The sequence below is a fragment of the Herpailurus yagouaroundi genome, unplaced genomic scaffold (assembly GCF_014898765.1).
Source record: "Herpailurus yagouaroundi ecotype Mexico unplaced genomic scaffold, PumYag 139, whole genome shotgun sequence".
NCBI lineage: Eukaryota > Metazoa > Chordata > Mammalia > Carnivora > Felidae > Herpailurus > Herpailurus yagouaroundi.
Window position 1 is genome coordinate 58,353,255 of NW_024412394.1, and position 26,463 is coordinate 58,379,717.

At 36.9% G+C, this 26,463-nt stretch overlaps 1 protein-coding gene across 7 annotated transcripts in view; it reads right to left on the reverse strand.

Moving 5' to 3' along the window:
• Positions 1–26,463, reverse strand: part of USP45 (ubiquitin specific peptidase 45) — an 85,215-nt gene that overhangs the window by 15,292 nt on the left and 43,460 nt on the right. For 3 of the 7 annotated variants that reach the window (XM_040474240.1, XM_040474241.1, XM_040474242.1), the window contains 8 exons: positions 25,866–25,953; positions 11,061–11,142; positions 8,353–8,444; positions 7,057–7,113; positions 6,448–6,591; positions 3,785–4,445; positions 2,057–2,154; positions 98–184 (listed from right to left, as the gene is read on the reverse strand). In XM_040474240.1, the coding sequence (XP_040330174.1) occupies positions 98–184; positions 2,057–2,154; positions 3,785–4,445; positions 6,448–6,591; positions 7,057–7,113; positions 8,353–8,444; positions 11,061–11,142; positions 25,866–25,953 (1,309 nt within the window). The other 4 variants (XM_040474244.1, XM_040474243.1, XM_040474245.1 and 1 more) reach the window with 4 other exon arrangements.

Genomic DNA, 26,463 nt, shown 5'->3' on the forward strand with positions numbered 1-26,463 from the left:
GGCCACGAATAAAAAGGGAGGAAGGGAGGAAAGAATGGCCTAATAATTTTAAGCATATTATGTGCAAGTCAATTAAACATCTTAATAACATACTAACCTTACAAGTAGCAGAACAGAATGGTGCCAAATCAAGAATAAGTGGAAAATCGACATGTCTGTTTACTTTTCGAAGATTCAAGCCAGCCTTAAAAAGACCAAAAGAACAATTTTTTTAATGCAACAAACTTAATTCATCTACATCACTATTTGTTAATAAAACCAAAAGAGGAATTCTAGAAGTCAGTTTTTTTAATAGCTATGAAAACGACTAATGAATAGTCCAAGACCCATAGATCAGTTTTGGACTAGTCACTAGTCTATAAATACTTCCTTTTGAGGGCATGAATTCTTTCTGTAAGTTCCTAAATTGAGATGCAAATACCAAATATAAAATAACTGTGGTATATCATGAAATTAGCGTCTAAGATCTGACATGCCTCTATCTTGCTCACACAGAGTAACTGCACATAGATACTCTTCATTAAAGGCATTCTGATACAATGAGACATGATACACCTGCTTGTGTTCTCCACGGACATTTCATTTCCCCCGAGTTTCTACAATCCTGGCTGTAGAAAATCAAGAATTTAATCTTTCAGTGGATATAGATGGAGGTGTAGAGAAAAATCTCTTCCTGCCCACCTGTAGACCACCTGAAATGTTGCAGATACATAATCAAAGCTCCTAATCTTTTCCCTTGAGATTTTTTTCATGGGTTTCATACTTAGGAAATCGTCCACCCAGGGGTCAGGTTAATATTCATTTAAGTTTTCTTCTGGTCTTCTGATGATTTGTTTTATACAGTTAAATATTTATCTGAAAATAGTATTGATATATGGTATAGAGGGAAGCTTTATATTTTTATTTCAGCTATTTTCCCTAAATCTGTTATTGAATAATCCACCCCCCAGGGTGCCTGGCTGGCTCAGTCAGAAGAGCATGTGACTCTTAATTTCCGGGTCGTGAGTTCGAGCCCCATACTGGGTGTAGAGATTACTTACAAATAAACTTAAAAAGAAATAATCCACCTGCTTCCCAACTCATTTGAGATCCTTCCTTTACCATAACAAAAAAGCTTTAAATAGTACTCATGTTTTATTTGACAATTTTGACCATACCATTTTAATTACCATAGTTTCATTTCTAAATTGATATCAAAAAAACTACCCATTCTAACTTTTCCTAAACTGTTTTGCATTTTAACTTATTTATTCTTTCAGAGAAACTTTAAAATCATTATATCAAATGCAAAACAAAACAAGACAAGGCATTGGATTAAAACTTACAGAGAAAAACCTGACACATTAAAACATTTAGGCTCCCTCTCACTACAGAGTCCCTACAGAGGTGAGATCTGCCTTGCAGTCCTTTTTGCATTTAGTCCAAGCCCACTCACCCCTACCATTAGGATCATGAGAGTTCAGAGAGCTATGTGTACGTGGCTACTTCCCTGCTTCTAATGATTCTTAATAAATCCTATTTTTCATTCTCTCCCTCTCTCTCTCTCTCTCTCTCTCTCTCTCTCTCTCTCTCTCTCACACACACACACACACACACACACTCCCTTAGCTTCCTACCACATAAACTGCCAAATACAGTATTATGAATTAAACAATTTTAATTAGAAAAGTCATGGGGCGCCTGGGTGGCGCAGTCGGTTAAGCGTCCGACTTCAGCCAGGTCACGATCTCGCGGTCCGTGAGTTCGAGCCCCGCGTCGGGCTCTGGGCTGATGGCTCAGAGCCTGGAGCCTGTTTCCGATTCTGTGTCTCCCTCTCTCTCTGCCCCTCGCCCGTTCATGCTCTGTCTCTCTCTGTCCCAAAAATAAATAAACGTTGAAAAAAAAAATTTAGAAAAGTCTTGTAAACTATTATCACTGAAAAAGCAGGTAAATCCCATATGACAAATTTTGAACTAAATAAATTACTGTCTAATCCTTGATAACAATTTACATGATGTGGAAGGGCTCTGCGAAACATATGATAAAATTACTACAGTGCTACTATAGGGTCTTTTACCTGATGGAATCTTTTAAGATGGAGAATTAGATTTGCTGGAATAGCAGAAATGAGCAATTGCTTCCTGGCATTAGTATAAACCCCTTCTGCTTTCTTTTCTGTATAAAATATAATAATTTATTTATAAAATTCCATTTTATACATCATGTACCATATAATATAGTAAACATTTATAAAGGAGCATCCTACCATAATTTTGAAAACATGAAAAAAGAAATTAGACTCTGGTTACAGCATATCTCCATATTCCTTTCCAGAACTCCACTGAAACAAAAGGGATTTTTTTTTTTTAAAGCACACACTTACAAGGACAAAAGATAGGGGAAGTGACACTTGCAACAAAATTTGGGGAGCTGGGAAGCAGATGGACTAGTAGTGACTTATGTCAAAGCCCTCCAGCCAAAGACCACCAAAAACACACCTAGAGTTAAAAAAAAAAAAAAGGGGTCATTACTCATTGCAGAAAAAGGAGATCATGTATCATGGGAACCACAGGGCATTTCAGTAAGAGGTTGTTAGACAGTACTTGGGATAGGATTTGAATACGGCCAACAGCATATTTAACGTGGATTAACGTAAATTGGTACTTCTTCCTTCTCCCATCTAGACATTTCTTTAATTATTAGTGTATTAAGCATGTCTTTATTCTGATACTTTGACACCTGGGGCCTTGCTGACACCAGAGGGAAGGATTCCGTCAGAGCTAGAGAATTCCTAGACATAATAAACAATGTAAGAGTACCTTTCATACAAAGCAATCTAAAGCCCGTACCCAACCACCTCCTTTATTGGGCTCTGATACTCTAGGCCACTATCCACCTGGCCTAATCACACTAGGGCCAAGTACTACATAAGTGGAGACAGCCCCAATGCCCCAGAGCCCACTGAAATTATTGAAAACTAGTCAATCAGTTCTAAGCCTGTAGATCCTACCTTGCTGATTCCAATACCCTCCCTGGAAACTACAATAAAGGCTGTTGTCCATGTCTTCTCTCGCTCCTTCTGCCTCCTGACCACCCTGCTACCTCCCCATGGGGCCTGCCTGCCACAGCTTAGTGTGCTCGCTCCTCTTCAGAACTGTACGTAACAAACTATCTCTTCAGTGGCAACTGTCTCCGGATCTGTTGGCCTCACCATCCCTGAGTGATTATAAAACCTGCATTTTGAAACAGACTAGTCACTAAGAATCAGAGTATTCTCTCCATTTAATCATGGCTAGAGATGCACTAAAAAATTATTTGACAAGTCTTTTTCCACTTTTCTCTCAGCAACTAAACACATCTATTGCTAGCTTTGTAACATACAATTACTTAAAATCATCAAATTCATATCTTATGATAGGACTCCATACTAGATTGGTGTGATTTGTAAAGCACATTAATCTCACTAGTGATACAACTGTCTGTTCTAGGGAAATTTTTTCCGGAAAGATTTCAGAGAGCCAGTCCCCTGAAATGAGATTCTATGGATTTGCATTTTCAAGGCAGAGATGGGTACTTCCTGTCCAATTTATTTCAACAAAAATCTATTTAAAAGTCCAGTCACAGTCTTCAGTGCTGAGGTACGACTATGAAAAAGACAATCCCTGCCTCCAAGAAACTTAAGTATGGAGACAAGTTTCTTAGTTTCCTTTATTTGGGATCTATAACCCACCTTTATTTGAGATGATAGTCACTGACTATCATATAACCCATGAATACTAAGAAAAACAAAAACCTAAATATTTACCTGCAGAAATGGTTTCCTTTTGGTACTTCTGTTTCTTTTCAGTACAATTCTCACATAGAAGCTTGTTATTCCCCATTAGTAATTCCACAGATGTAAACTGGTAGAGACAGGACTGAACTGAGCATTCTTTAGAAGTAGTTATATAGCTCTGAGAAAGGGAAAGAAAAGCCTTTTGGGGGCTAGGAGACAACACATACTTCTCCTGTGATGAACACAAATTATTTGGAACATCTGGTGGCTTATTTTCTCTGTCAAGATCTCTATCTCCAGTTACAGTGCTGCTCAAATAGAGTTCAGAAATAGCTTCAGCCACTCCCTCGTCACCGCTGCCAGTCTCCTTGGTGAGTGGCCGCTGGGGAGGGGGTCCATTTTTGTGCGCACAGCATCCACTTCTAGACCTCAACAGGACAGCCTGCTGAGAAGTACTTTCCGATTCTGAAGCCTCACTGTCAGCATCAGCACTACTTTCGGAAGGGCTGGCTTCTTTTTCGCTGCCATCAGTAGGGCTTTCGGCCAGAGCTGCCTCAGTACTCACGACGCCTGCACACACTGAGGAATCTCCGCTCATCCCAGGGTTTTCATATTCTCGGCATATGACGGCCACTCTATCTTCTCCAGATGGTAGTTTTCTTACACATTTTCTGCCGTGAACTAGTTGATTCTGTAAGTTGACAGTGTTTTCAGAGAAAAGAATCTTGTGACCTTACTGAAAATAAATGCCAGTAAGTCTTATTTATGCCTTCCGCAATTATCAGATACTTTTTCTCGTACCTCTGAAATCCATTTCCTAAATCTACCTGAACTACAATCGACAAAAGATACAATAACAAATCGTTCTAAATTTAGAAATGCATCCTTATACAAGAAGCCCACAATAGCAGTTACTTATCTGTGGAGAAAGAAACAGAACTTTTGTAGAACAGGGCTGTGAGGGAGGCTTTTTTATTATAAACCTTTGTATATACTCTCTGTAGTCTTGCCACTTCAAGAGTCTTCTAACAGAAAAACCTAAATGTGATATCAATTTGCCGAGTTAGTACAAATCATATTGCATTAAAAAAAGTTTTTTAAAAAAATGAAGCACAAATTTAGATTGATTTCTTTATATTTTTATGAGGTAGGGGAGCCTGAGTGGCTCAGTCAGTTAAACATCAAGACTTTGGCTCAAGTCATGACCTTGTAGGTTTGTGAGTTTAAGCCCCATGTCGGGCTCTCTACTGTCATCATGGAGCATGCTTCAGATCCTCTAACCCCCCTCTCTCTGTCCCTCCCCTGCTCACGCTATCTCAAAAATAAATAAAAAGCATATAATAATAAATAAATTTTTAGGAGATAATTCAACAACCAGATATGTTCCTGGTAAAATAGAGGATCTAGACAATGGTGATTGGTGACTGGTGACATCAAAGATTACACTTCAAACATAATGTGCATCTTCTTTTTTTTAAATATATTTTTTAATTTTTTTAATGTTTATTCATTTTCGAGAGAGAGAGCGTGAGCAGTGGAGGGGCAGGGAGAGAGGGAGACACAGAATCCAAAGCAGGCTCCAGGCTCTGAGCTGTCAGCACAGGGCCTGATGCAGGGCTTGAACACACAAACTGTGAGATCATGACAGCTGAGCTGAAGTTGGAGGCTTAACCAACTGAGCCACTCAGGCAACCTATATGTTCATCTTCTTGATGGAAGGATACACCACCAGTTAAATTTTTTCTTGCCAAAAATCAAATAAACAATAAAACTTGAGCCTAATTAGGTCTTTAGATAAAAATGCCTTAGAGAGGAAATAAAGGAAACAGAGGAACCTGTTAAAACCATGGGAATGCAATAGCAAAACAAATTACTATTGAATGTGGGAATGTGAGAAACTGCTAAAAAAGAAAAAAGAAAAAAAAAAGACCCGATTTCTTCCACAAATATATTGCAAAGCAAGGGAAAAAAGGAGGGGGAAATCTATAATTAAAAGGGACCTCAGAGACATGCGATTAAGAGATGGCAATCAACTGCAATCTATAGATATTTTTTTAGATCCTAAATTAAAGCACACCTTAGAAAGCAAAAACAAAATGAAGTATTTTATGAGACAACTGCAGACATTTAAATAATGACTGGATGTTGGTACTATTAAGAAATTACTAATATTTTTAGATACGATAATGTACTGCAAGTACATCTTTAAAAATAGTATTCATGTTTTTTTAAGTTTATTTATTTATTTTTGAGACAGATACAGAGAGAGTGAGCAGGGAAGGGGCAAAGAGAAAGGGAGAGAGAGAATCCCAAGCACGCTCTGCACTGTCAGCATGGAACCCAATGTGGGGCTCAAACTCACAAACTGAGAGATCATGACCAGAGCCAAAACCATGAGTCAGATGCCTCCCCGACTGAGGCACCCAGGCGCCCCCCCAAGATAGTATTCATCTTTTAGAGATATACATTGAAGTATACACTATATGGGTATTATTTCAAAATAATTGGAGATGGAGAGGGTGAGAATGTGGTTTATATGCAGACATGATTAGCCATGATTTGAGAACTACGAATCTGGGAAATAGGTACATGGAAGTTTATTATACTATCTTGTCTACTTTTGTATATTTTTGAAACTGTTCTTATGGAAAAGTTTTAAAAAATAGATGTCTCATAAATGCATATAATCTTACCTTATCTTTAGATGAAGACTGGTTCTTGGTGGCTCTGGGTTGCTGAACATTTTCTATAGTAACAGTGTCACTGTACTGACCAGTATCTGTTGCCTGTAAACTTCTACATTTATTCATTCTTCCCAAAAGTACAGGTTTTGAAACCTATATAGATGCCATGTACATAACACAAAACTTCTTTAGCAAATAAAGTCTGGATATCAACTACTTTTTAAAGTTTCTAACTCATTTGAAATAATTTCCTTAACATTAATTCTCAAAATATAAAACATATTGGTTTGAATTCTTTGAGAATAAGAACTATATATCATATTTCATGCATAAATACACAAACCTTAGTATCAAATATACTATGTGAACTCCATTATTGTATATAAAAAATGACTCTCAGATAATGTGATAATATGCTCAACAAATGTCTTTTTTTTTTTCTTTTAAAGATTTTTATCTTTAAATAAACTCTACAACCAATGTGGGGCTTGAAGTCACAACCCCAAGATCGAGGGTCACATGCCCTACGGCCAGCCACGTGCCCCAACAAATGTCTAAATATATGAATGAATACATGCTCTCTACCAAAGACTCATTAGCAAGTTGTTTTCTCCTTACCCTTTCTTCTATTATAGGAAGTGAAATATCAATAAAAGGATCTTTCACTGTGGAGATCTTAAAAAGAAAACATATTGAGACATTCGGTTAGAATTCTAATACAGACCATGTAGTTTTATAAAGTCTTTAAAGACTCAAACTTCCCAGGCAATATAATTTCAAGTTAAAAAACATCCCTGAGATAAACTGTGATTTAATTGGGTATAGCAGCACATATTGTTAGTCAAAACAAGATACCCCAACACTTCAATAAATGCAATTCAGTTGAATTTTATAATATTGCCAATATGACTAACCTATAATATTTAAAGTAACTTCAAAATAAACTGTGTTTAATAAAACTGATTAACTAAAGATATACACATATTTTTGGTGAAATTGTGCCATAACACAAATCAAATACAAACATTTAAAAGAAAAAAAATTAAGCCAGGAAGAAAAAAGCCAGAGAGCTTGACTGCATTTTGTAGATTTTTTAGGATAATTCTGTTTAGAAACACTCTCTAGTTTGTGATAGAGAAATCAACTTCTATGTTGAATATACTAGAAATGTAAGTAATATCATGTTGACAAATTCTGTGCTTCAATATGACAGGCTAAAAGGAGATGTAACATATAAAACTGATTTTATAAGACTAGAGAGAAAAGAAAAGTACCCCATTATCTGAGACAGGAAAACTATTTTATGATCAAAATGTAACAAAAGTTTACACCTAACATACTCTAAACCATATGCTTTCAGAAATATTTGTTATCAAGTAATTGAAAACCCATAAAAACTTTTATGTGTTTAAAGTTGTTGTTAAAGTACAGATGGCATTCAAAATAAAAATGATCATTAAATTCAAATATGAGCGCTTACTTTAAAAAAAACTTCAACAAGTTATATAAATGTAAATTTTAAATAAAATGTGGTACATCTCCCTGTTACGTTATTGCATTATTTCTATTAGAATTAGGGTTTAGGGTAATGCACAGTTATATAACATCGTTACTCCCTTCCCAGAAGTTTCTCTTTCATTGTAATGCAAACAAGTAGCTAACGCATTCCAAGACATTCAAACAGGCTAAAAAGAACTTCACAGGTTTATCAAGAGGAAAAATAACACTTAAAAAAAATTATAAATTATGTTCCTTTCTGGGAGTGAAGGATATATTGTAAAGACTTTCAAAAACTGTTATGTAGTCATCTGTCACAAATAAAAATAAATGCTGATGATTATATGTGAAAGAGAACAATAAAAATTATTATGATTGTAATCTATTCCATGTTGAAGTGAATTCCAAAGCACCTACATTTGCACATTCTTCACACATGACTGTGCTAGTTAATTCACCAATAAAGATCCGATCTATGAAGTTCATTTTCACACCTTCTCTTCCATATGCTGCAAAAATAATACTTTTTAATGCAAAAAATGTCAACCACCAACCTAACAATGTAACATGCTTTTTTTTCTGTTGATTCAAAAGACATCTGAATAAGACAGATGACCAGCATCACATTAGTAATATATTTACTGTATGATGTTATAATGTCTTTCTCCTTTACAATTCTATAGAGAAAAATTTGACTATCATAGAGTAGTCTCCAAGAAATAATAAACTATTGTTAAATTTGAGGCAAAACAAGTAAAGCAATAACCAGTGTTCATACCATACCTCAACTGTTCCCATTAAGCCCTTTAAAGCCTCTGCCTAACATAGAGGTAGACAGAGGATGAGAAAGAAGATTATGCATTCAGGGTTACAAACACCTGGACCATAACTATGGAAACGATACAGTAGACAAGTAAACACAGCATAGTGTAAAGAATTAACCTTGGCAATTAATAACTGTTATATATATAAACTGCTCAGTTATATATAAAAAAAGATAAAATTATTCCGTTTGGGAAATATTAATAAATCAAAGAAAATTATGCCTATGATTTCCTTCAAAATAATCAGGGGTTGGGAGAACACAGATAAAACATAATATACCACACATTCAATATAGTTTAAGAGGGAGGGTGATGGGTATATGAGGTTTCATCATACTATTCTCTCTACTTTATTTATTTTTTTTCAACGTTTATTTATTTTGGGGACAGAGAGAGACAGAGCATGAACGGGGGAGGGGCAGAGAGAGAGGGAGACACAGAATCGGAAACAGGCTCCAGGCTCCGAGCCATCAGCCCAGAGCCTGACGCGGGGCTCGAACTCACGGACCGCGAGATCGTGACCTGGCTGAAGTCGGACGCTTAACCGACTGCGCCACCCAGGCGCCCCTATTCTCTCTACTTTAATAGAAGTTTGAAACTCTCCATAGTTAATCATGATGAAAAAATGTATTAACAAGCCTCACTCCTCTTTCAAACTTCTATCCTTTTTGGATGTCTAACTTCAAATTTCATACAAACGTTTAAAATCATTTTAAAACATTATTTGAAGCACTGAATGACAGAGCCAACTTATAGCTAGATATATCAATAAACATTTATTAATATGATAACCATTTAGAAGTTATGGTAAACTAAGATGATTCATTAAGAAAACTGTACAAAGGGGGCACCTGGGTGGCTTCGTCAGTTAAGTGTCTGACTTCAGCTTAGGTCATGATCTCACAGTTCGTGAGCTAAGCCCTCAATCAGGCTCTCTGCTCTCAGCACAGAGCCTGCTTCAGATCTTCTGTCTCCCTCTCTCTACCCCTACCCCGCTCGGGCTCTCTTTCTCTCAAAAATAAATAAAACCATTTAAAAAAGAAAGAAAGAAAAAACTGTACAGGGGATTGAAAATGGAGGGGCGCCTGGGTGGCTTGGTCGGTTAAGCGTCCGACTTCGGCTCACGTCATGATCTCGCCGTCCGTGAGTTCGAGCCCCGCATTGGGCTCTGTGCTGACAGCTCAGAGCCTGGAGCCTGTTTCAGATTCTGTGTCTCCCTCTCTCTCTACCCCTCCCCTGTTCATGCTCTGTCTCTCTCTGTCTCAAAAATAAATAAATGTTAAAAAAAAATTTTTTTTAAAAAAGAAAATGGAAAAGATTATACAAATGGAAAGAAAAACTGAGCAGTTATTCTCAACATGCACTAGATGGCACTATCTCAAACAAACAAACAAAACCAAAGCATACTTGAAAATCCACGTTAAAAAATCTTGAACCTTCCACGTGAAACTAATGTAACATTGTGTGTCAACTATACTTCAATTAAAAAACAAATCTTGAACCCCAACTGCACACAGTTTGGGCATGTACAATCATAATGTGTGTATATTTATGAATTATAGACATGCACTATGTACAAATACTACTACAAAAAATAGAATAGAGAATAAACAAAATACAAATAATATTTTTCAACATCTTCTAAAAATGATGACTTAATAATACCATTAGTTAATATGTGAAGGCAGAATATACAGTTAGGAGAAATTGCTTGTAACATGACATATAAGCCCACACTTAAATACTGATAATTAAATGATTAGCTTTGGTTAGATAATCACTGGTTTTGCTAATACTTTGGCTGATGAAGAGTCGACACTAGAAGTAAAGTGGACTTGTATGCTTGAGTCAGTATTCTCTTCAATAAATGGATTCCTTGCAGGAATCTTTGGAACACTTATGCATTTTGACCAGTTAAAACTATGTAATATCTACAAATCCACTTAATGCAAGCATAGGTCAACTGCAAAATGATACAATATGATGAAAGTGAACTTCCAAGTGAGACTGCTACTTTCAACCACCTTTCAAGTCTCCCTTAGGATACCTCAAATAAGGTCATCAGTGCCAATCTATACATCTGATCATTAGTTTTAGTTTTTAAAGTTCACATGGATGCATTCTAACATTTTCTTTCTATGACCCACTAGACTATCTCACAGACACTGGAGTGAGTACACTCTCTTTTAAGGCCACTACTTTATAGAATTACTTCACATAATGCTCAGTTCTCTTTCCCCTAAAAAGAAACTTAAATTTTTCTTCAGGGAGAAAGTTTTAACAGTAAAAAAATTGACATACCTTTGACCTTTTTTTTAGTATCATCATCAGCAGTTTTAGTAGTTGGGTTGTTAAATGCTTTTAGGATGCCAGCTTGTATTCTCTATAAAACAAATCAGAATTTAATAATCTATACTTAAACATACTCTTATAGGTTAGGAGTAAGTTTTCCCTCTTTTCCTTTCTTTTTCCCATTCCACCACTCCATACCTAAAATGATGTATCATTTTAATCAGGACAAAAGTAACAAAGAGACTACGTGAAATTTCTTATCTATTGAAGAAACTCTTAACATATAAGAAGCTATTAAACTGGTCACTATGACATTCATGTATATTATTTTATTTATATACATATATGAGCAAAGTCCAGAACATCGAATAATCTCCACAGCAAAATTACCTCAGATCTTGATTAGTTATCATTTTATTTGAATTCAGTTGTCAATAACGATTATTAGTATTAAAGTCTTTAGCAGCTCTTAGGAAATGGCAACATTTATGTTTCCGTATCTCTGTGTATGTTTAAGGAAAGATCCAATGTCACAGAGAACTCTCAGAATGAAATAAAACCAGATTCCAAGAATAAAGATTTATTTGAGCTAATAAATTATCTTTTACGCTAATTATGTCCCTACTCAGCATATGAATTTAATCTTCTCTAATTCACATTTTAAAAGTATGAGGAGGGGCGCGTGAGTGGCTCAGGTGGTTAAGTGTCCGACTTCGGCTCAGGTCATGATCTCATGGTTTGTGGGTTTGAGCCCTGCCTTGGACTCTGTGCTGACAGATCGGAGCCTGGGGCCTGCTTTGGATTCTGTGTCTCCCTTTCTCTCTGCCCCTCCCCTGCTCGCGCTCTGTTTCTTTCACTCTCTCAAAAATAATTAACCATTAAAAAAAAAAAAAATTAAAAGTACGATGAGAGGAAAGCTGGTTAATTATCCTTCAGAAGATTTTTTTTTTTTTTTAAGTAAAGTCTTAATCATAGGTTTTCATATTTGAAGCCACTGTTTGACCTGGACTTCCTGGCCTGAAAATGCTACCTAATTCTGCTATTTAAAAAATCATTATATCAAAGAGAAACGAAATTGAAACTGCACACTTACCAGAGAATAAAAATATTACATATCAGAATCGAGATACTTTCCACTGTTCAGAAGACAATTCACAGACTTAAATACTTAAATCAATTAAAAAGAATAACAAATGGATTAAGCAGCCAACTCACAAATTTGGAAAAAACTGAACACCTTTTAAATACAGAAAGGAGAGTGGCACAGTCGGTTGAGCGTCAACTCTTGGCCTCAGCTCAGGTCATGATCTCATGGTTTGTGCTACTGAGCCCCACATCAGGCTCCACATTGACAACATGAAGCTGCTTGGGATTCTCTCTTCCTCTGTCTCCACCCCTCCCCTGCTTGTGTGCGCACTCTCTCAGTCTCTGTCTCAAAGTAAATAAATAAACTAAAAAAAAAAAAAAGGAGAAAAACACACACACACCACCACCAAACGAGAGCATAAACAAGAAAGACAACAAACCTCACAGGCAACAACAGGGCCAACACATAAGAGAGGCAAGAGAGGGGTGCCTGGGGGACTCAGTTGGTTAAGCAGCAGACTCGTGATTTTGGCTCACATCATTATCTTACTGTTTGTAGGATGGAGCCCCATGACAGGCTCCGTGTTGATGGCTCTGAGACTGGGATTCTCTCTCTGCCATTCTACCCCGCTTGCACTCTCTCTCTCTCACCCAAAATAAATAAACAAACAAGAGAGGCAAGAGAATTCACAGGAGCACAGTTAGACAGAATTTTAGAATTATGCTTATACATCAAGTGTGGAAGACAACAAATCCAAACGGAAGCCATGAGACTTAGGAAGACAGACATATTGTCAACATCAAGATGCCCTCGGCTATTGCACCATGCTTCAAGTCTGAGAACAGAATACATGGGGAATGAGCTGCGGATGTCCTTATTCTCCACCCCGTGCTGTGCTGTGGATCAGCAGAGGATACACACTACCCCCAGAGTTGTTCTGCTCTGACCTATTCCTGAGAGCAAAGAGGTGGGCCATGACGAACTCAGACACAGAAAATACAGAGCAGCCTCTAACCTTTCTGGAAGACATCTAGCACCTGGTCTCTCCTATATCTCTGCCAGTTGCTTTTACTTTGACAAGCGTGGCTCAAAATACATTCATGATCTTGCCCATTGACTTCCCCAGAAAGAGCTCTTAGAAATTCTGGGAAGCCAAAGTCAAACTAAGTTCCAAACTCTCTCTCTCTCAATCCCACTTCTTTTGGCAGCCTTCATCCAATAATGGCAATAGGTTTGTGCTTGCTACCCAGTTATGCAAAGCTAAGCTATCTATTGTTCAAGCGTACATAGGTAGCTGTCAAAATTATAAGAAAAGGCAGTGAAATGATTACCATAAAAGTAAAAAAAGTGGTTACCTCTGATGAGGAAGCCATGTTTGAAAACAAGGAACAGGTAGCTTCTATGGTACTAAAAAACATTCTGGTTTTTAAAACTCTGGGTGTGGTGGTGAGGAGGAGTGCTAATGGTAAATGAATTTTCTTTCAATTATGTTTTAAACTGCATATACATCTGTGTACATTTTTCTGTATGTAGGATACATTTCATGGTAAGCTTTTAACACCTTCCCCCAATTATTGTGAAACTGAGTTTTGTTTATTAACTGGCCTATGAAGAGAATTTTGTATTCTCTTCAAGTATATTTTAAAAGTTGATGCAAGATTCAAAAACTTAAATATATACAAAGTAGGGAATAAAAGTAAACATACAGCAATTCATACATCATACTGTCTTGAAATATACATGAAGAAAATCAAAATAAAACATGTGTCCCAGAAGCTATAAATAGAGATAAGCTCCAATCCAGACTCAATACATTTGAAAATTGATGTAATTCAGATATTATCTGAGCTAACGTTGACTTTTATACCTTCAAAAAAGAATTTTTTGAACTAAAATAAGCAAATTGTGTGAATTCCATTCTCAGGAGGATGGACTTAAATAAATTTCAATAAATACCATGTTCACCTATAAAAAGCCTCTCTAGGGGCGCCTGGGTGGCTCAGTCGGTTAAGCGGCTGACTTCAGCTCAGGTCATGATCTCGCAGTCCGTGAGTTCGAGCCCCGCGTCGGGCTCTGTGCTGACAGCTCAGAGCCTGGAGCCTGTTTCAGATTCTGTGTCTCCCTCTCTCTGACCCTCCCCTGTTCATGCTCTGTCTCTCTCTGTCTCAAAAATAAATAAATGTTAAAGAAAAAAATTAAAAACCTCTCTAGCTAGTAAAGATAAAGCTAACTCAAATTATGTCTATAAATTTATTTTATAATTTCAATATTTTAGTAATTCAAATATGACTTTCAATATGATTTAATGAGCCTTTACCATTTTCTAAAATGTAAGCTCTAACATCAAACTCTTAAAAAATAAAAACAATGAGGTTGTTTACATTATTAACTTTTAAATAATTAGACATTTGCTTTTTATTGTATCTTAGCCACAAATTTATATTCTCTAAACTGTTAAAGGAGTTAATTAATAAGTAATTCATCAAGTTGAATAAAACAAATGGGTTTAGGTCCATTTACAGCCTCTCATTGTTAAAAGTTGTGCTTTGAACCACTTAGGATTAAAAAAAAAAAAAAAAAAAAAAGACTTTGGCCAGGGCACTGCTAACAACTGCAGCACAATAATCAATTAGCAATGTCAAGGTTCAACCATTTCAAATCTCCACCATAAACGTCTTTCAAAAATAAGAATGCAAAACACTCATAGTTTAAGTCAGCGGAGATATTCTGCCTTTAAAATAATCCTAGCCAATAATGTATTAGTGGTATATCTTTGAGAATAAAAACGTAATAGCATTAATTTGGTGATAGCTCAAATTCAAGCAAGTGAAGAAGCATGTATTTCTAAGTGGAAAAGACTGCCTATAAAAGAAGTTCTTGTAGTAAATTTGCTTTTATTTGTTTTGCCCATGAAAAATTTAAATTTTTGCACCAATGACCCCCTTTAGCACTCTATTTGGCAGGAGCATGTTGTATCTCTCAACTTTAGAGTCATAAGAAAAAAAAAAACTTTAATGAAACATGCTGAAAGGAGGTCAGTAGTTTTTAATCATTACTAAAAGATTCTGGTGGCAGACATAATGCTGTAGCCTTTCTTCAATCAAAAAACACACGGCAGTGATGAACTACCACAGTGGCACGACAAACACCTGGGGGGTTCCCAGGCCAGACAATGCAGCTCCCACTCGGGTACTCACTATAAGCGACTGGCACGACTGTCCTTGCTTACAGGACTGAATAAATCCACAGACATGACATTTTAATTCTGTCACGCCATCTGAAACCCTCAAATAGAGGAAGGAAGATAAGAGCTTTCAAAAAGCAACGTTTCCCACTGTACTGCCAGTCTTTAAGATATTGTGAATCCCGATGCACCATTATGACAGAACAATAACTTAATTATAGCAAAGAATGCCATCAATAGAAGTGAAATAAAAAAAATAACAGGGATAGATTTTATACCTTTATTTGTAATATCAACAGACAAACAATGTAGAGAGCTGATTTTTAATTCCATTTACAACGATCCACGACCATGTAGTAAACATATCCTTGCAAATCATAGTGGAAAAAAAAAATCATTTTAGAAATTGATAGTCTGAATTAACGTTAAAGTAACTCCTATATATCTGTAGGTTCAGAAGCATCAATATGCATTTATCATTCATGATACAAATTTCTGTCTGTATCTCTCCCCACCTTGCTACCTTCTATCAACTCCTTCAACAAGAATGTCCATATACCATAGTTACTGAATCACATTTAATACTACTTCAAATGGTGAAATAATTATGGTTAAATTTAAAAAAATTTTTTTTTCAACGTTTATTTATTTTTGGGACAGAGAGAGACAGAGCATGAACGGGCGAGGGGCAGAGAGAGAGGGAGACACAGAATCTGAAACAGGCTCAAGGCTCCGAGCCATCAGCCCAGAGCCCGACGCGGGGCTCGAACTCACGGACCGCGAGATCATGACCCGGCTGAAGTCGGACGCCTAACCGACTGCGCCACCCAGGCGCCCCAATTATGGTTAAATTTTAAATAGCAAGCTTAGGAGTGCCTGGGTGGCTTAGTTAAGCGTCTGACTCTTGATTTTGGCTCAGGTCCTCACAGTTTGTGAGTTCAAGCCCCACACTGCGCTCTGTGCCGACAGCACAGAGCCTGCTTAAGATTCTCTTTCTCTCTCTCTCTCTCTCTCTCTCTCTCTCTGCCCCCTCCCTTACTCATGCACTCTCTGTCTCTCAAAAATAATAAACTTTAAAAAATTAAAAATAAATGAATAAATAGCAAGGTTAAAAATGTATTATTTATACTGGTCACTGATGATTAAGCATTACAACTATGCTTTAATAAGCAGTACTGTATAGAATTAGAATTTGTTTGGTAGTCAGAAAGACTTAAGTTCGAATCCGCCCATTCTTGGCATCAGTTTCTAAATCTAAGAAAATATGATGAAGTATCAGCTCAGGAGCATTGTGCTAATGTCCTCAAAACTTAATTGTAAATCTCTTAATTGATTTTTTTTAAAACAAATTATAGGTAAAACACAATGTATTATCCTATCAATTCATCAGTTCATTCAAATTATAACATATTCAAAATAACTGTAAATCTCCAAGAAACAAGGTAGTATAACTTATTTAAGAAACTGTTTTTTTTCCCTAATTCAAATTCTCAACAGAAATTATCCATTTCAAGGATAAGTACAGACAACTTATTTAACAAACAAATCACTGGGCACCTACTGTGTGCAAGGAACATGGGATACAGAGATATATACAGTATCATTCCTTGAGGGGATCACAATCTCAGAGAGGTGACAAAAAACATAACTCTAAATAGAAGACAATAGGGCTCATAATCAAAACACATAAAGTAGATCCAGGAGGGGGAGATGGTGTGGAGTAGGTGGACCCGAGGCTCACCTTAGCCCACGAATACAACTAGATAACTATCAAATCATCCTACATGCCCCAGAAATCAACCTGAAGACTGGCAGAACGAACTCCACAACTAAAGGTAGAGAAGAGGCCATAGTGAAGAAGGTAGAAGTGCAGAGACCTGGTTTAGGAGAGAAACAAATCATGGCCACTGCAGTGGGAAGGTAGCTGTAGTCCCAGAGAAGGGGGAGAGACTAGCGCACAGGGGAGCACATGGGGAAAACGAATCCTCATAGCAAATGGCTTGGAAAGCATGAAAGCCCGAATTTTGTGAATTCTGGCAACAAGTGGGGCTTAAACCTAGAATTTTAAAGGTCAGAAGACTTGGTTGGGATAGAGCTGAGAGGTCACTAAGCTGCTCTTGGAGAGAAAGCAGGCAGACATCACTTGGACATACAGCAAAACAGCGATCTGAAGAGCACCTGGGCACACAGTGGGAGGTTATTTGCTCATCTCCAAATGCGTCCTAGAGAGACAGCATTCACAGAGAGACCCTTCCAGGGACAAAGGAACTGGCAGGTACAATTCCCTCCCCCACTTCTCAGCAAAGGTTAAGGGCCACCTGCAGGAGCCAGGATAGCACTGACACTCACTACCTAACTTGCTCACACCAACCCCTGCTTCCCCATGCTCTGTTGGAACTGCCCTTCTCAGTCACATTTGCCTTACTCCCAGGGCCATGGGCCCCCTTTCCCAGAAGACCAGCCCAATCCCTGCCCACACACAGTTCTCCATGTGGGATTTTTGCAGGGCCTCAATTCTGGCGGCGGTGGCGACAGGTCTCAGCCCTGGTCTCTGACCAGAGCACACCTAGTTAAAACTTACCACATTCGAAAGACACCTGGCTGGCTCAGTTGAAAGGGCATGTGACTCCTGATCTTGGGGTTTTAAGTTTGGGCCCCACATTGGGTGTAAAGATTACTAAAAAAATAAACTATTAAAAAAAGCTTGCCACATTTCAGATCAGAGACCAAACACTGCCCACAACAGACACAGAGCACCTCTGCAGATGACTGGCCTGAAGGATAAAGCGGCCAGGACCCAAAGGTAGACTGCATGCAGCACACACTGGAGATGTTCACTAAAGTGTCAGGCCCTAGGGAACAGGGGACATTATGGGGCAGGGCACTGCCAGACTGCCTCTTCATTAGGCCATTGAACAGGGAACACAGCTTATTTTCTTAACACAGAGAAAACAGGCCCAGAGACTCAGACAAAATGAGAAGATAGAGAAATTTGTACCAATGAAAGAACAGGACAAGGCCATGGCCAGAGATCAAAGTAAAACAGACATAAGTAACATGCCTGATGGAGTATTTAAAGCAATGATCATAAGGATATTCACTGGACTTGAGTAAAGAGTGGAAGACATCAGTGATTAAAAAGAACCAATCAGAGATGAACAGTGCAATAAACGAGATTAGAAATAGACTTGATGCAAAGTACAGCAGGCTGGAAGAAGCAAAAGAATGAATTAATGACCTAGAAGACAGAGTAATGGAAAGTAATCAAGCTGAACAAAAGAGGAGAAAAAAAGAATTATGCAAAATAAGAGATTTGGGGAACTCAGTGACTCCATCTAATGTCATAATATTCGCAGAAGAAGGAGAGAGAGAAAAGAGGGCAGAATATTTATTTGAAGAAATAATAGCTAAAAACTTCCCTAATCTGGGGAATCCAGATACAAGAAGTAGAGAAGCTCCAAAAAACGAACAAAAGCAGGCCAACACCAAGACATACTGTAATTAAATTGGCAAAATATAGTGATAAAGAAAAAATTTTAAAAGCAGAAGGATGAAAAGAAGACCTTTACATACAAGGGAAACCCCACAAGGCCATCAGGAGATTTTTTTAGCAGACACTTTCCAAGCCAGAAGGGAGTAGTGTGATATATTCAAGATGCTGAATGGGACAAAATCTGCAGCCAAGTATACTATATCCAGCAAGGTATCATTCAGAATAGAAGAAGAGATAAAGAGCCTCCCAGACAAATAAAAACTAAAGGAGTTTGTGACCAATAAACCAGCTTTGCAAGAAATATTAAAGTGAGCTCTCTGAGTGGAAAGGAGAGACCAAAAGTGACACTATGAAGGTAGGAAACACAAAAGCAGTAAAAATGAGTATTTCTGTAAAAAGTCAGTCAAGGAACTCATAAAATAAAAGGATGTAAAATATGACATCATATACCTAAAATGTGGAGAGAAAAGGAGTAAAGAATGAGTTCAAACTTAAACTACCACGTATTTCATGTAGACTGCTATACACAGAAGATATAATATACAAACCTAAGTGAATCAAAAACCACTAATAAATATGCAAAGAATAAAGAGAAAGAAATCATATCACTAAATCATATCACTAAATAAATACATCACTAAAGAAAACCAGCAAACCATAAAAACGAGAAAGACAAAGGATCAGAGAAAATCTTCACAAACAACCACAAAACAAGTAATACAATGGGAATAAATACATATCTATCAATAATTACTCTGAATGTAAGTGCACTAAACACTCCAATCAAAAGACATAGGATGATAGGACGGATATAAAAAACAAGACCCATCTATACACTACCTATAGGAGACTCATTTCAGACCAAAAGACACCTACAGATTCAAAGTGAGGAGATGGAGAAACATTTATCATGCAAATGGATGTCAAAAGAAAGCCAGGGTAGCAATACTTAAATTGGACAAAATAGACTTTAAAACAGAGACTATGACAAGAGACAAAGAAGCACACTATCTAGTCATAAAGGGGACAATCCAATAAGAAAATATAACAATTATAAATACTTATGCACCCACATGAAAGCACCCACACACATAAAACAGTTAATAACAGGGATGCCTGGGTGGCTCAGTCACTTAAGGATCCAACTTCAGCTCAGGTCATGATCTCACAGTTCATGAGTTCAAGCCCTGCATCAAGCTTTGTGCTGAAAGCTCAGAGCTTGGAGCCTGCTTCAGATTCTATCTCACCCTCTCCCTCTGTCCCTCTCCTGCTCAGACTGTCTCTGTCTCTCAAAAAGAAGTAAAGGTTAAAAAACTAAAAACAAAAACAAAAACAACAGTTAATAACAAACATACAGGAACTAATTGGTAACAACACAATAATAGTAGGGGACTTTAACACCCCACTTATATCAACAGACAGATCAAAACAAAAAAATCAACAAGGAAACAATGGCTTTGAATGACACACTGAGCCAGATGAATTTAACCAACATATTCAGAACATTCCATCCTAAAACAGCAGAATACACATTCTTTTCAGGTGCTCGTGGAACACTCTCCAGAACAGATCATGTATTAGGCCAAAAAACAAGTCTCAACTAATTCAAGAGGATCAAAGTCATACCATGCATCTTTTCTAACCATAACACTATGAAACTAGAAATCAACCACAAGAAAAATCCGGAAAGACCACAAATACCTGAAGGTTAAATGCCCTGCTACTAAACTAAATCAGAAAATAAAAGAAGAAATAAAAAAGTACATAGAAACAAATAAAAAAGAAATCACAACAGTCAAACTACTGGGATTCAGCAAAAGCAGTTCTAAGAGGGAAGTTTACAGCAATATAGGCTTACCTCAAGAAGCAAGAAAAATCTCAAATAAACAACCTAACCGTTTACCTAAAGGAGCTAGGAAAAGAACAACAAACTAAAACCACTAGAAGGAAAGAATAAGGATTAGAGCAGAAATAAAACTATAAAAACAAAAGAACAGATCAACGAAACCTAGAGCTAGATCTTCAAAAATAAAATAAAATAAAATTGACAAACCTCTAGCCAAACTCATCAAGAAAATAGAAAAGGACTCAAATAAATAAAATTATAAATGAGAGAGAAGTAACAACCAACACCATAGAAATACAATCGTAAAAGATTATGTAAAACTAAATGCCAAAAAATTGGTCAACCTAGAAGAAATGAATAAATTCCTAGAAACATAGGCTAAGTGAAATTAGTCAGAGAAAGACAAATATCATATGACTTCACTCATATGAGGACTTTAAGGTAAAAAACAGGTGAACATAAGGGAAGGGAAGCAAAAAATAATATAAAAACAAGGAGGAGTACAAAACATAAGAGACTCTTAAATACAGAGAACAGAGAGTTACTGGAGGGGTTGTAGGAAGGGGGATGGGCTAAATGGGTAAGGGGCATTAAGAAATCTACTCCTGAAATCATTGCTGCACTATATGCTAACTAATTTGGATGTAAATTAAATAAAATGGTAAAAAAAAAAAAATCCTAGAAACATATAAACTACCAAACTGAAACAGGGAGGAATAGAAAATTTAGACAGAAAACCAGCAAAGAAATTGAATCAGTAATCAAAAAATCCCAACAAACAAAAGTTCATGACCAGATGACTTCCCAGGCAAATTGTGCCAAACATTTAAAGAGTTAATACCTCTTTTTCTCAAACTATTCCAAAAGACAGAAAAGGAAGGAAAATTTCCAAATTCATTCTATGAAGCCAGCATTACCCTGATACCAAAACCAGACAAAGACACCACAAAAAAACAGAACTACAAGTCAATATCTCTGATGAACATACATGCAAAAATCCTCAACAAAATATTAGCAAACCGAATCTAACAATACATTAAAAAAATCATTCATCATGATCAAGTGGGATTTATTCTGGGTTGCAAGGGTGGTTCAATATTCACAAATCAGTCAACATGATACATCAGATCAACAAGCAAAGGATAGGAACCATATAATCATTTCAATGGATGCAGAAAAAGCCTTTGACAAAATACAACATCCATTCATGACAAAAAACCCTCAACAAAGTAGGTTTAGAGGGAATATACCTCAACATCAAAAAGGCCATATATGAAAAACCCACAGCTAATATCATCCTTAATGGGGAAAAACTGAGAGCTTTTTCCCTAAGGTCGGGAACAAGACAAGGACGTCCACTTTCACCATTTTTATTCAACATGGTACTGGAAGTCCTAGTCACAGCAATCAGACAACAAAAAGAAATAAAGGGCATCCAAATTGGTAAGGCAGAAGTAAAACTCTATTTTCAGGTGACACATTATATACAGAAAATCCTAAAGACTCAATCAAAAAAACTTGCTAGAACTGATAAATGAATTCAATAAAGTCTCAGGATACAAAATCAATATAGAGAAATCTATTACATTTCTATACATCAATAATGAGGCAGCAGAAACAGAAATTAAGCAAACAATCCCATTTACAATTGCACCAAAAATAAGATACCTAAAAATAAACCTAACCAAAGAGGTAAAAGACCTGTACTCTGAAAACTATAAAACACTAATGAAAGAAACTGACAATGACACAAAGAAATGGAAAAACAGGCACCTGGGTGGCTCAGTTGGTTGAGCATCTGACTTCAGCTCAGGTCATGATCTCACACAGTTTGTGACTTCGAGGCCCCACATTGGGCTTGCTGCTGTCAGCACAGAGCCCGCTTCAGATCCTCTGCCCTTCTCTTTCTCTGCCCCTCCCCCACTCACATTCTCTCTCAAAAATGAATAAGCATTTTAAAAAAAAGACAAAGAAATGGAAAGACATTCCATGCTCACGGATAGGAAGAGTAAATATTGTTAAAATGTCTACTCTACACAAAGCAGTCTACATATTTAATACAATCCCTATCAAAATACCAACATTATCACAGAACTACAACAAACAATGCTAAAATTTTTATGGAACTACAAAAGGCCCCGAAGAGCCAAAGCAATTTTAAAAAAGAAAACCAAAGCTGGAGGCATCACAATTCCAGACTTCAAGCTGTTTTACAAAGCTATAATCATTAAGACAGTATGGTACTGGCACAAAAAAATAGGCACACAGATCAGTGGAACAGAATAGAAAGCCCAGAAATGAACCCACAATTATACAGTCAATTAAACCTCAACAAAGCAGGAGAGAATATCCGATAGGAAAAAGACTGTCTCTTCAACAAATAGTGTTGGAAAAGTTGTTCAGTTATGTGCAAAAGAATGAAACTGGACCACTTTGTTACACCATACACAAAAATGAATTCAAAATGGATTAAAGACCTACATGTGAAATCTGAAACTACAAAAATCTCAGAAGAGAACACAGGTGGTAACTTTTTTGACACTGGCCATAGCAACTTCTTTCTAGATATATCTCCTGAGGCAAGAGAAACAAAAACAAAAATAAACTATTGGAATTACATAAAAATAAAAAGCTTCTGCACAGTAAAGGAAACAATCAACAAAACTAAAAGGTAACCTCCAGAATGGGAGATGGTATTTGGAAATGACATATCCCGTAAAGGATTAGTATCCAAGATGTATAAAGAACTGATATAACTCAACACCAAAAAACCCAAATAATCCAATTACCAAGTGGGCAAAAGACACAGACATTTCTCCAAAGACTTCATACACATGGCCAACAGACACATGAAAAGATGCTCATCAGCATTCATCATTAGGGAAATGCAAATCAAAACTACAATGAGATCACCTCACACTTGTCAGAATGGGTAAAATAAAAAATACAAGAAACAACAGCTATTAGAGAGAATGTGGAGAAAAAGGAACCCTTGTGTACTGTTGGGAATGCAAACTGGTGCAGCCACTCTGGATGAGGTTCCTCAAAAAGTTAAAAATACCCTATGATCCAGCAATTGCACTGCTGGGTCTTTACCCAAAGAATACAAAATTCACACTAATTCAAATAGATACACATACCCCTATGTTTGCAGTATTATTTATAATAGCCAAATTACAGAAGCAACCCAAGTGTCCATTAATGAATGAATGAATGAATGAATAAAAATGTGGTACACTTCTAAAATGAAATACTATTCCACTATAGGAAAGAATGAAATCTTGCCACTTGTAACAACATGGATGGAACTAGAGAGGGAACTAAGCGAAGTAAGTCAGAGAAGGAAAAATACCATATGATTTTACTTACGTGTGAAATTCAAGAAACAAAATGAGCAAAGGGGAAATAAAAAGAGAGAAAACAAGAAACAGAGCCTTAACTACAGAGAACAAACTGATGATTACCAGAGGGGAAGTGAGTGGCGGGGTGGGTGAGACAGGTGATGGGGATTAGGGAGCACACTTGCTGTGTTGAGCACCAGATGATGTATGGAATTGTTGAATCACTGTATTGTACATCTGAAACTAATGTAACACTGTAGAACTAACTGGAATTAAAACACAAACTTAAATATATATAATGCAGATACATATAACTTAAATATATACATATGTCAAGTAGAGAGATGGCAGAAAAGGACTGACACCTTCAAAAGCTGAATTTAACTAATGTAACATAGAGGTCAATAAATAGCCAATTAAGAACAGAACTATAATAAACACTGTAGCAGGAGGGAGTGATTAACTCATTAAGGTAAAAGAAAATAACAGAACCCTATTTATTTACTGAAAACTAGAATACCACAATACTACAAGTCGAGGTGAGATTTTATTTTTCATTCTTTTAAGTTTATTTATTTATTTTGAGAGAGTCAGAGACAACAAGTGGGGGAGAGGCAGAGAGAGAGGGAGGGGGATCTGAAGCAGGCTCCGTGCTGTCAGCACGGAGCCCAACTTGCGGCTCAATCCCATGAACCGTGAAATCATGACCTGAGCCAAGATAGAGAGTCCTATGCTTAACTGACTAAGCCACCGGGCACCCCTCAAGATAAGATTTTACAAAACAAAAAGAGGAAGATCCACCTTGCCTAGTATCACAAGCATAGGAGTACTTCATTTTCACATCGTTGCTCTGCTACATATTAACATAAATTAAGAAGTATATTTACCTTGAATGGAAAACAGGATTTCACCTATTGTGACAATTATGATTGAGATAGCATGCCTGCAGCGATAGGTTGAGAATGATTCCGAGCCTGAATCCAGACTCAGCAGAACCATTATGAATGATTAATAATGTCCTGCTATGAGTGATAGAGGAAAAATGAAGGATATGTGCTGTGTACTTGACAGCTTTAATACCTTGCATTTTCTCTGAAAACTTGTATCCCATTCGTAGGTCCCCACCAAAAAAGTTGAATTTAACTCATTTAATATTACAGGCAACTACCACCCAATCGATAAAGGGACAGGATGACAATGAACACTGTTTGGGGAAATCTATCCAGGCCATGAGCCACTTTTTCTTTTCTCAGAAACATTCCCTGATCCAGGAGGCTTGTATCCCATTCCCCTAGTTACCAGTGACTCATCCCTGAGTGGATCCTAATCCAACATGAGGTAACAGAGTTTCTCTTCAGAGCTGGGATTCACAAACAGCCAATTTTGGTTTTATATACGTGGAACTGCAACATGTGCAAAATATGAAGGTCATGTGCTATCATTCAGAGACAGAAGCTGAGAAACTACTCAGTTTGCAGGAAAATGAATAAAGAAAATCTACAGAGCCAGGGAAATGAGGAGAATATTCTCTGGATTCTTGAGAACCTTCCTGTCCCTATATCCCTACCCATACCTCCTGTCACCTAGATTCTTAGCTTCCCTTTTCCTTATTTAAACTAGCTTGAATTTATTTGTTATTTACAGTCAAAGGGTATCAACTAATAAAGGATAAGGGGGGTGCAAAAGGATAAAAGAAAATAATATTTTAGAAGAACTGGCCAAAATAAATAAATAAAGGAATAGAATAGTTAGAAAAAATCAAATTACTTCTCAATCCATATTAAAATTATGGTAAAAATTAACTCCTTCAATTTTTTACCCTCTTCTTAAAGAGTATATGTAATCAATTTAAAGAAATCTGACCTTTGTTTCTTCTGTTCTCACGGCATCCAGCAAATAATGCAGTAGCTCCTGACTGTCCTGTTGCTGGAAACCTTTAAATCGAGGGGCCCTATGATTTAAAAACAAAACAGGAAAGAAAAAAGATAATTTCATCAACAATATATTACTATCATCAAAAATAATTTTTTTGAATGTTTACATGATTAATGTATTTGAGAGAGAGTGTGTGTGTGCGCATGTGTGTGCATGCAGGGCCCCTCTGGAGGGGCAGAGAGAAAGAAGGGAGAGAATCCCAAGCAGGCTCCATGCTGTCAGCCCAGAGCCCAACATACGACTCAATCTCACAAACCTCAATTGCTTAACCAACTGAGCCTCCCAAGTGCCCCTCATCTAAAATCATTTTTAAATAACATATATTCAAAGATTCAATATAGTCCTTTTACCACTAGGTAAAAAGAGCAGATATGATCATTGCTCCAATTAAGATGAGATCATCAGTACACAGAAAATAATATAGTTATCAGGGCATCTGGGTGGTTCAGCCAGTTAAGCATCTGACTCTTGATTTCGGCTCAGGTCATAATCTCATGGTTCTTGGGATCAAGCCCCACATGGTGCT